The sequence below is a fragment of the Patella vulgata genome, chromosome 5 (assembly GCF_932274485.2).
Source record: "Patella vulgata chromosome 5, xgPatVulg1.2, whole genome shotgun sequence".
NCBI classification, from domain to species: domain Eukaryota; kingdom Metazoa; phylum Mollusca; class Gastropoda; family Patellidae; genus Patella; species Patella vulgata.
The window spans coordinates 48,293,633-48,305,859 of record NC_065883.2 but is presented as its reverse complement, the minus strand read 5'-3'; the positions used below and the strand labels follow the sequence as shown (position 1 = coordinate 48,305,859).

The 12,227-nt window shown below is 35.9% G+C and overlaps 1 protein-coding gene and 1 long non-coding RNA gene across 8 annotated transcripts in view; one reads left to right on the top strand and one right to left on the bottom strand.

The window, feature by feature from the left end:
• The window catches only part of LOC126821204 (uncharacterized), a 163,188-nt gene that overhangs the window by 94,537 nt on the left and 56,424 nt on the right, over nucleotides 1-12,227 (top strand). The gene's annotated exons all lie outside the window — the stretch shown is intronic.
• The window catches only part of LOC126821157 (dipeptidyl peptidase 3), a 183,136-nt gene that overhangs the window by 137,633 nt on the left and 33,276 nt on the right, over nucleotides 1-12,227 (bottom strand). For 5 of the 7 annotated variants that reach the window (XM_056100758.1, XM_050549511.2, XM_050549510.2 and 2 more), the window contains 5 exons: nucleotides 10,365-10,451; nucleotides 7,605-7,777; nucleotides 7,304-7,420; nucleotides 6,639-6,728; nucleotides 3,182-3,319 (listed from right to left, as the gene is read on the bottom strand). In XM_056100758.1, the coding sequence (XP_055956733.1) occupies nucleotides 3,182-3,319; nucleotides 6,639-6,728; nucleotides 7,304-7,420; nucleotides 7,605-7,772 (513 nt within the window). In that variant the 5' untranslated portion in view covers nucleotides 7,773-7,777; nucleotides 10,365-10,451. Of the gene's footprint in view, nucleotides 1-3,181; nucleotides 3,320-6,638; nucleotides 6,729-7,303; nucleotides 7,421-7,604; nucleotides 7,778-8,518; nucleotides 8,689-10,364; nucleotides 10,452-12,227 lie in introns of all 7 variants that reach the window. The other 2 variants (XM_050549513.2, XM_050549517.2) reach the window with 1 other exon arrangement.

Below are 12,227 nucleotides of genomic sequence, written 5' to 3'. Positions count from 1 at the left end.
GCACTCGAGAACCGTAGCTACCATGTTACACTGTTCAACGTTGCCCACTCCGACGCAAGGCTGCGTTGCCGTTACAATTTAAGCTTCCACATTTCTGTATTGTAGAATTGTAGAAATCAGTGGATGTGTCCCAAAATGAAGAGTGGAAACATGCTCTGAAATTGGACATTTTGTAGCCATTTTCGGTGACGTTTTGGAAAATGAAACCTTAAAGAGACAATACAACAAATATGTTAAAAGGCAAAAATTTATTTTGCTAATTAAATTTGCAAAAAGATGTATCACAAAAGCCTATTTTTAGCACTTTTCAATAAGCTCTATATTTTAAGTATGTTGCATTCCGGTCATTTTTGTTTACACCTATTAATACTATGTGCTTAGCACTTCAAAACCATCCGAAGAAATTCTACTTGCGACCATGAAAGAAAAAGTTACAGTGTATCTTTTTCTGGACTACAGTGACAATGCGAATATGGTACCCTAAAACAAGTCCACAAAAAATTAGTATGGACTGATTTTTTTTTTTTTTTTTTTTTTTCAAATTAGTGCTGGGGTGGAAGCATCCTCGGTTACCCAGTGTACTCATTCCGTTTTACTCCACTATACCCTGGGTTAATCCATAGGGTTTCCACGATTTCAAATTATCTGCCCTGGCCTAGAATGTAGCTACAATCTACGAACCAATCAGAAAACAGTTTACAAACCGATCGTTTCGCCTTCGTTTTTAAAAGGGTAGATAACCATATTCATGTCCCTTTACTGAAGGATTTATGTAAATAATGTATATATTTATAATTTATCTATATTTAATTGTATTATCAAAATCTGTAGCATGTGTTGTTGATTTCAAATATGTATAACATCTATATGTTTGACTTTTGTTATTATTATTACTATTCGTTTTTTGTCTGAAATATGTCATTCTGTTATGTTTATTATTATTGAACTTATACTTGGCAATTTGATTCACAATAAGGGGGGTTGGGATGGTCTAGAGTGTCACGCTTCGACCTCTAGTTGGCCGGTCACCTCTGGCTTGCGGCTGTGGTTTCGATCCCAGGTGTGAGCTTATGTGGCTTGGAGATAGGGGCGCCTTCTCAACCTCGTGGGTTTACTCCGGGTACTCTGGTTTCCTCCCACAGCAAAGACCCCTGCGCGTGCGCTAAGATCATTAAAATCAACTTGTCTGCGATATCACCTTCGGTGGAAGCGGACGTTAAACTCTAAGAACAACAACAACATTCACAATAACTTGTCTACGATATCACGTGGACATAAAATTTTGGAAGCGAATGAAGGATTCTAAATAAAACTAATGACCCTACGTTATTATACGAACGTCTGGTCTTCATTAACATAATATATAATTGGTTGTTAAAAATTACGCATTTAGAATAGGCCAACTCCTAACATTGTCAGATTAGAGTTACTTCCCTTTGCAAAATTCCTTTTCAAATAACAATTTATGGGATTGGTCGATAAAAATAGCACAATCATCAAGGGCGGATAACTTGAAAATGTGTCTCCCCCATAGATTAACCCAGGGTATAGTGGAGTAGAATGGAATGAGTACACTGGGTAACCGAGGATGGGGTGGAAGTTGACCACTCACTTTATTAGACAGGGTCATACCATAAGTTTGATCAAAAACTTCCGCCCCCCCCCCCATCTTAGCACATATTGCGATTTTTGCCTGGTCTTCTCGCGGATACACTCTTAACTATTATAGTGAGAACTGCCAGCTCTTTATCTAACCTCCCATAATGTATCTTTAATAATTTGATTAAACAAGCGATTGACATGCAAGCAAGATACAGTATACACCCACATTTTGCAAGAGATGGACAGGGAACAAGCTAAAAAAAATAATGTGATTTTTTGTACAATCAGGGGCCATAATCCAGGAAGATATGGTCCGATATGCACGAATATCGAAAGAAACCAAGATCTTTGGGTTATGAACAAACATTTCAAGTTTTATCAAAATCGGATAAAAATTGTGACTTCTAGAGGGTCAACAGCCTTCATATTAAATACTTTTACACAATTTGCACACAAAGAGCGGCCATTTTGTTGGGCAGTTTCATTTCAATTTTCCCGAAATTCGAATTCAACCTTCATTATGGTGGAATGGTGATATATTTAAATGGTTTTTAAAACTGGAAAAAAAATTGTGACCTCTAGAGAATCCGCAAGCTACAAATGCTATTTTTCGAATAATCAGGGGCCATAATCCAGGAAGTTGCTTCGGATATCCGCAATTATCAAAAGGAACCAAGATCTTAGTGTGTAACGGTGATATATTCACACGTTTTTCTTAAATCGGATAAAAATTGTGACCTCTAAATTTTGTACAATCAAGGGCCATAATTCAGGAAGTTACGATCCGATATGCGCAAATATCTGGTGTGGGTTATAAAGATGTATTTCAAGTTTCATCAAAATCGGATCAAAATTGTGACCTCTAGAGGGTCCACAACCTTGATATACCAGATGTTTACACTATTTGCGTACAAGGAGTGGCCATTTTGTCCGACAGTTTTGGTCCGATTTTCACGATATTCGAACTCAACCAACATTACGCATTTGCAGTAGTTAAATTCTCAAAATTTTCTCCTGGAGGGCGAGGCCCCTATACCATGTGACGATTGATTGATATTCACAGGCTGGAATAGCAGGAAAACATGTTTGCGGCAGTTTGATTGGAATTCGAGTCAGCCATCTTAGACCACTTTAAAGTTACTGTATTCACGGGCTGGAACAGCAGGAAAATGCATATGCGGCCATCCAATTTTCCGCGCTTGCAGTGCAGTTATTTAATCATAGTTTGATCAGCTGACCCAAATAATGAAAATTTCCGGAATTAATTATGTCATTTTTCATCAGAGATTTGTACAAAAGTTTCAATTTTATAAAAAATTAATTGGATAATATAGAGAAGGCTTAAGCCTAGCCCACAACCTGCCGTACATGTTTTGACACACACAGGTCGTAGGGTTTGGTAGTTCGCAAGACCAAAAGTCTCTATGGCCAGTCTGCTTTCTTCTGCAGAGCTGAACACACACAAGTGATGCGAAAGTCTCACGCACAGGTTTACTGCAAATTTAGCCCGTAGACTGCCAGTTGTAGCATGTACGGCAGGTTTTGAGCTAGGCTTTATATAGAAAAATGTGTATTATACATTTTCCCCAAGTCCTAATTCTTTATGTCTGCTGTCTAGAGAATAGAGACGCTCAGAGACCCTATCCCATAATGATCTCATTCCTTTTGGATCAGATTTTGCTGCTGCACTTTTCATAACTACAAGTTCAAACTTCTCCTGGAAATTACAATAAAAAAGAAAATGTCACAAAATTCCATACAACAATTATAATCATAAAGGAATAAGGCTGCCTATCAATATGCTTACATGTAAATGATTGATGCATGTTTGAGCAACACAAAGTTAATGTTAATAACCTAGCTTGAGCATGTAAATGGTTTTCCTATCACTATTTTGGGGACAATTTTTCATCTCTTGCTTGTCAAAGATAGGTTGCCAGGCAACGAAACATACGCCCACAGCAGTTAAATCGTCCGGGCAGTCAACAACAGTTGTCGCATATTCTTACTTTTTTCGGTAATGAAACATTTATAATACACTAAAATCGGATTAAGAGCAAAAGCTCATGAAGTAATTATCAGAAAACCATTAGAATTTGTTTGGTTTTTATAAAGTTCTGCCCCATGCTAACGTTTTGTATACAAAACTTTTAATATCATGAATTTGTTCAAGTCATAAAAATTCTTTACCTATTTTTAAACAATGACATTTTCGGAAACCCTGAATCTTTTCCGAGATAATGGCTATCTCACATTTTTCAATTTCGAACATTCGTCTATGACTTTTATCGTTCAAAAATTAAAAACACATTGTTTTCGAGACAATTTTTGTTATTTTTCAAAATTTTCAAATTTGACCTACATTTTTGGATACCTGAAGTCCTTCCGATTCCAGTAATATAAGTTTCATTCCGAGTTATCCCCTTTTATTTTTCGATTTTTTTCAAATTTTCTGCCCATTTTCCAACCCTTATATTTTTTTGAAAGCATCAATCGATCTTTCTGAAAATCCAGGATCGTAAAGCCATATTGTCAGACCGTTGGATAAAGCAATTTCAACAACGATCCGTAAACCGGAAGTAGTCGAAATAATGCTCAATATTTTGAAAAAAGAGCAAAAAATTGGTGCTTTTGGGAAAAACAGGATTTCTCCGTCCAATTTCAACGGATTAAACAAATTAATGTATCATTGGGTAGCATGATGATTGGACTGTCGTATGATACCAAATTTATAAGGATACTATTTTCTGATTTGGAGCGTTTTTGGACGCCTTTATCTCGAAAACTACTCCAAGGATTTTTCTTAAACTTTCTCTTTCGAGAGTCCTTTCGGTAGTCTTGTGCATGAAACCATCCAATAAGAATTTGAGACGTCTGGAATAGGATAAAAAATGGACTGAAAATTGAAAAAAGTCGGAAAAATCGTGAAATTTTGGAAAATTCTCTATTATTTGTTTATTTTAACAGATTCCCCCAAAAAAGCTATAAATTGAAAAACCTGACCTAATAGCGATTCTAACCATGTATAATATGTAGTCAGTTATTGAAATTTAATTTTCGATATTTTGACATTTTTGCATTTTTGAACATAGGATTTCTCAGGGTGATTTTATCTGATCGGTTAATTTAGTATATCATTATAAAGCCCTGTGCCCATTCAAGTTCCAAAACCGGATGTTAAAACAACCCGACAATGATTCGTATACCGGAAGTAGTTTAAAAAACGAAAAAAAAGGTAAAAAAATGAAAAAAAAAATGGCGCTCTTGTTAAAAACTCAAATTCTCCGTCAGATATTAGCGGACCAAATCAATTAAAGTGTCGTCGGATAGTCCCATGAATAGACTATCTTATGACATCTAAATGATAAGAATTCGATGGTTAGGAAATAAATTATGGTACGCGGAAAATCTAGAATTTTCCCTTTTGGTGCATTCTGAGACGCCTTTTTCTCGAAAATGACGCCAACGATTTTTCTTCAACTTTTCTTAATCAGAGTCCTATCGGTGGTTTAGGGTGTGAATCCAAAAATAAAAGCATTGAAATAATATAGGTGGTCCAAAAATGGCCTCAATCTTTGAAAAAAGTTGAAAAATAGTGAAATTATTGAAAATGCTCTTTTATTTATCTTTTTCTCGAATACTACTAAATGGATGTTTCTAACACTTCTGGCACAGGAAGTTAAGTATCTATACAACTTGTTAAAGCTATCCCGACAATGATCCGAAAACCGGAAGTAGTCGAAAAAATATCAGATATTTTGAAAAAAAATGTTAAAAAATGAAGATTTTTTCCCAAAAAACGTGATTTCACCTTTGAATTTCACCGAATCTAAACAAATAAAGTCTCATTGGATAGCCCGAATAATGGACGTTCTTATGACACCCAAAGGATACAAATTCGATGCGTAAGGCAATAGATTATGGGACGCTGAAAATCTAGAATTTTTCTTTTTAGAGCCTATTCAGACACTTTTATCACGAAAACTACTCTAAATTTGTTTCTTAAACTTCGGTTACTTAAGGTCCTAACGGTGGTTTAGGGTGTGAATGCAAATCTAAAAGGGGTCAATATAAACGGTTCAAAAAGGGCCCCAATTTTTGAAAAAAAGTCGAAAGATAGGTTGCCAGGCAACGAAACATACGCCCACAGCAACTAAATCGTCCGGGCAGTCAACAAGGGTTGTCGCATATTTTTACTTTTTTCGGTAATGAAACATTTATAATACACTAAAATCTGATTGAGAGCAACAACTCACGAAGTAATTATCAGAAAACTATTAGAATTTGTTTGGTTTTTATAAAGTTCTGCCCCATGCTAACGTTTTGTATGCAAAGCTTTTAATATCATGGATTTAACTGTTCAAGTCATAAAAATTCATTGAAAATCAATATACTTGTTCGTCTCAAGATCTTAAACTCGGTGTATCAAAATGAAGTCAATTGGATGATAACTTTAGCCTTTAGAGCATCACAAGATTTTGCAAAGTGATCAAGGGCCATAACTTTGGCAGTAATTATCGGAAATCGTTGATAATCAATATGAATCTTCGTCTCATGACCTCAAACACTGTGTATAAATTTAAACTCAATCGGATATTAACTTTAGCCTCTAGAGCGTCCACAAGATTTTTTTCAAAGTGATCAAGGGCCATAACTCTGGCAATAATTATCGGAAATCGCTGAAAATCAATAGGTTTCTTCGTCTCATGACCTTAAACACTGTGTATAAATTTAAGGTCAATCGGATATTAACTTTGGCTTCTAGAGCTTCCACAAGATTTTTTGAAGTGATCAAGGGCCATAACTCTGGCAGTAATTATCGGAAATCGCTGAAAATCAATAGGCTTCTTTGTCTCAAGACAGGACGGACGGACGGATGGACAGACAGACGGACGCACGGGGGCGACGACAATATACAACCACATTTCAATGTGGGCGTATAAAAAGGACATTGTGATGTGATGACCATTTCCTGCAAACCTTTGTTAGTACTGTATTTCATTCACATTTTTTTTTAGAATATTTTGGAAACTCACCTTTGATAGCTTTGGTATAAATTTACTGTCACCAAAAGATTTATAATTGCCCATATTGGCATAAAAACCAGCAGCATAAATCAAAAGTGACTGAAAAAAAGGAACAATAAAATATTATTAAATATATTTTACCTCTTGAAATAAATACTGTGGAAAGACATCCAGGTGTTTATAATACAATACAAGGCCATGAAAAAAATATTCTGGTTCTCAGACAATCCTTACCAAAAATCTGATGAGGAAGAGAGGTTTTTATTTTTGTGTTTTTATTTTGTCAAAGGGTCACTGATTCACTAATTTCTTAAATGACTTCTCATACACATCAAATTTCAGGGCACTACATTTATCTCATTATGTTGATTATACGAATGTGTCATTATCCAGTATCATTTATGATTGTCATTAACAGTTATCAGGGTTGTGTACTTCATAAATGAGCCTATGGATTCAATATATTTTTTTATCAATTTACTTCCTGTAACAGTAGTAAAATTTTGAAAAAAAAACATGTTAGTTGCCCTTTTTTAGTGACGCAGGATTATCTGAGAACCAGAATATTTTTTTTATATGGCCTAATTCAAAGCTTAAAAAATTTAAAGCATATGATCAAAACAATTCCAGTTATTCTCATTCACATTCACCTATTATTTGTATGAACAACTTACTTGAAACTCTTCTGCAGAAACTCCACTGTCCAAAGCTATTTTTTCCAACTCAGATATTGGCTGACTACGGAACACTTTCTGCAGTAAAAGATAAACACCAGGAGACTCTGGGGATGTCTGAAAAAACACACTCGACACAAATAATACAAAGACCGACTGGAATATCTGTTTATTTTATAAATTTGTTAGTTTTTATTACAGTGCTTACCAATTGAGAATAGACTTAGTAGTCACTACAGTAGTGCTCTCATACAGGTTATGGGGTAAGATTTCACATGTGTTTTTAACATTTATACATTACCTGTATCAATACAATCAATCCACCAGTAAATGCTGCCTGTGATATATAATGAGAATAAAGTTTTTCTTTATCAGTTAAACCAGAGAAAGCTGTGGTACATTCTAACAGACATACACCTGTATCATTAGGTAGAGTATACTCTGAAAGATATGATTCTGTTTCTGCCATTTTACCTGAAAGTAAAGTAATTAGGTAATGTTATGTCAATGTTTTGAAATAAAATTAACATACTGATGAAAGTGTTTTACATGATTAAAATTAAAAGATAGGTTGCCAGGCAACTAAACATACGCCCACAGCAGCTAAATCGTCCGAGCGGTCGACAAGAGTTGTCGTATATTTGTTCTTTTGTAGGTAATTAAGGGGCATTTAATAGACAATTTCATACAGATGACATTATAATTTTCGTCGTTTGAGGGTTCACAAGGTTCTAAAAACTAAAACAAGGGCTGTAACTCTGGAAGTAATCTACAGAAATTGTTGAAATTCGACAGACTTTTTCGTTTTACTAATTCAAATAATACATATCAATTTCATAAGGATCGAATGATAACTTTTGTCGTTCGAACGTTCACAAGGTTCAACAAAGTAAAACAAGGGCCATAACTCTAGAAGTAATTGACAGAAATTTCTGACATTCAATAGGCTTCTTCATTTCACTAATTTAAATGATGCATATGAATTTCATACAGATTGGGTGATAACTTTTGTCGTTCAAGCGTTCACAAGATTCAACAATGTCAAACAAGGGCCATAACTCTAGATGTAATTAACGGATATTTGCTGAAACTCAATAGGCTTGTTCGATTTACTAATTTAAATGATACCTATAAATTTCATACAGATCAGATAATAATTTTTGTCGTTAAAGCATTCACAAGGTACAACAAACTGAAAAAAGGGCCATTACTCACTGTGTAATTAACGGAAATTGTTGAAATTCAATAGGAATCTTCGTTGCACTAATCTAAATGATGCATATCAATTTCTCACAGATCGGATGATAACTGTTGTCATTAGAGCGTTCAAAAGATTCAACCAAGTGAAACAAGGGCCATAACTCTAGATGTAATTACGGAAATTGCTGAAATTCAATAAGATTCTTTGTTTTACTAATCTAAATGATGCATATAAATTTCATACAGATCGGATAATAACTTTTGTCGTTAGAGCATAAACAAGGTACAACAAAGTGAAACAAGGGCCATAACTCACGGCGTAATTAAAGGAAATTGCTGAAATTCAATAGGCTTCTTCATTTCACTAATTTGAATGATGCATATCAATTTCAAACAGATCGGATGATAACTGTTGTCATTAGAGCGTTCACAAGATTCAACAAAGTGAAACAAGGGCCATAACTGTAGATGTAATTAACGGAAATTGCTGAAATTCAATAGGCTTCTTTGTTTTACTAATTTAAATGATGCATATAAATTTCATACAGATCGGTTGATAACTTTTGTTGTTAGAGCATTCACAAGAATCAACAAAGTGAAACAAGGGCCATTACTCTCGATGTAATTAACAGAAATTGCTGAAATTCAATAAGCTTCTTTGTTTTACTAATCTAAATGATGCATATAAATTTCATACAGATCGGATAATAACTTTTGTCGTTAGAGCATTAATAAGGTACAACAAAGTGAAACTAGGGCCATAACTCACGGCGTAATTAACGGAAATTGCTCAAATTCAATAGGCTTCTTCATTTCACTAATTTGAATGATGCATATCAATTTCAAACAGATCGGATGATAACTGTTGTCATTAGAGCGTTCACAAGATTCAACAAAGTGAAACAAGGGCCATAACTCTAGATGTAATTAACGGAAATTGCTGAAATTCAATAGGCTTCTTTGTTTTACCAATTTAAATGATGCATATAAATTTCATACAGATCGGTTGATAACTTTTGTTGTTAGAGCATTCACAAGAATCAACAAAGTGAAACAAGGGCCATAACTCTCGATGTAATTAACAGAAATTGCTGAAATTCAATAAGCTTCTTTGTTTTACTAATCTAAATGATGCATATAAATTTCATACAGATCGGATAATAACTTTTGTCGTTAGAGCATAAATAAGGTACAACAAAGTGAAACAAGGGCCATAACTCACGGCGTAATTAACGGAAATTGCTCAAATTCAATAGGCTTCTTCATTTCACTAATTTGAATGATGCATATCAATTTCAAACAGATCGGATGATAACTGTTGTCATTAGAGCGTTCACAAGATTCAACAAAGTGAAACAAGGGCCATAACTCTAGATGTAATTAACGGAAATTGCTGAAATTCAATAGGCTTCTTTGTTTTACTAATTTAAATGATGCATATAAATTTCATACAGATCGATTGATAACTTTTGTCGTTAGAGCGTTCACAAGGTGCAACAAAGTGAAACAAGGGAAGTTATTGAAATAAAATAGGCTTCTTCATCTCACTAATGCAAACAACATATATCAATTTCAAAACAATCCGATGATAAATGTAGTCTGTAGAGTGTTCACAAGAAATTGTGGACGATGGACGGACAGACGGACCGACGGACGGACGGACGGCAATATACGACCACATTTCCATGTGGGCGTATAAAAAGACACAAATCAATAAAAATAAGAGTGTCAATGTAGTGTGATCGTCAATGGTCTAAATAAACAAGTCTTCCAAGGCCTATCTGATAGTCTAACTGAATGAACTTGATCTAGGTCCTTTTTATTTTGGAGAGGACTACATTTTCATTCCAAATATACTTACCAGGGCAGGCCGATATGTATGATCTATGTTGAATAAGAAGTACTGGTACAGTATATTGCTGATTGAAATAATATCGCTGATTTGTATCTAAAAATAGAAACAATATCACTGATTTGTATCCAAAAATAGAAACAATATCGCTGATTTGTATCTAAAAATAGAAACAATATCGCTGATTTGCCGAAAATCAAAAGTAGAATAATAATAACTAGACCTGCAAGCAGCACTAAACCGGCATTCAGGAATCAAACAGGAAGTGTGTCATACATTAGCCCATTAATTGATCGAGCTACCAAACGATACTTTAGATGTTTTGATTCAGTGACACCCGGCTGAGAAATCACGATTTTTGCAAAATAAAAGGTGAAACATATTGAAATTGTACCCAAATACCGCATAGAATGGAAAAACGACTTTGGTTGATGCAGTATGAAATGCACAGCGTATACTTTCTTTTCGACATGAGTATATATTGAGGCTAGACCACCCTAGGACTCCAAGTAACAGAAGTTTATGAAATGAATTAAGAGTAGTTTGCGAAATAAAAGCGTCTGAATAGGCTCCAAAAAGGAAAATACAAGATTTTCAGCGTCCCATAATGTATTGCCTAACCAGCAAATTTTTACCATTTACATGTCATAAAATCGTCCATTGATCAGGATATATACTATTCAAAAAAAGTAGGGGATATTTGATTTTTAAGTGTTATTAAAGTCACCTAATGAAATTGACGAAGAAACAAATGACAAAATGAAATGAAGTTCACATTCATCGATTTATTCCAAATGATCGTTAGACTAAGTAAGGCACAGACTGACCATTATAAGGGTAAAATGATACCCGGGGTCAAACAGCAAAGTTACCACAGCATCACAACCAAGTCAGTAACGGGTAAATCCTCCTCTGTTTGCCGAACAAGCATTGATCCGACGTGGCATACTCCTAATGAGACGTCTAAGGTCATTTTGGTCCAGATTGTCCCATTCCTGTTGCAACGCAGCAGCAAGTTCTTGGACATTGGCAGGACGTTGTTGACGTTGACGTAACCTCTGTCCAAGCATGTCCCATACATGCTCGATGGGGGAGAGGTCGGGACTCAGTGCTGGCCAAGGTAATGTGGTGATGTTCTGTTGTTGGAGGTAACCTGTAACGATCCTGGCCCTGTGACATCTTGCGTTGTCATCCTGGAAGATGAAACGGCGGCCATGACGCCAAGATGTTGTCCCGGTAGTACTGGCCTGTAACACGCCCTGCAACAACATGTAAAGCCGTTCTTCCAGCAACAGGGATGCCTCCCCACACCATAACAGAACCACCCCCAAATCGATCATGTCTGATGACGTTAACGTCTTGGAAGCGCTCGTTTCGACGACGCCACACCCTCCTACGTCTGTCCAAAAAATCAACAGTGAACCTTGACTCATTTGAAAATATCACATTGCTCCAGCGTCGATTATCCCAGTGTTGACGATCCCTACACCAACGACGTCTTGACTGAATGTGATGATCTCTCAAACAAGGGATCACGCGAGGACGTCGGGCGCGAAGGTGACCCCTATGCAGTCGATTCCGAATCGTCTGGCCACTCACTCTCACACCAGTGTCTGTTTGAAGACGAGCGCTGATCTGATTTGCTGTGATGACACGATTTCTCAAGGCCAAGGTACGGATAAATCAATCCTGGGCTTGAGTTGTCGCCCTTGGTCGACCTGAGCGTGGTCTGTCCTGTACAGATTGTGTATCACGGTATCTGGACCATAGCCTGCTTATGACAGACTGAGAAACATTCATCGTCCGCGCCACAACCGCCTGTGTTGTGCCGATCTGTAGCATGCCAAGGGCACGTAACCTTTCATTTTGGGT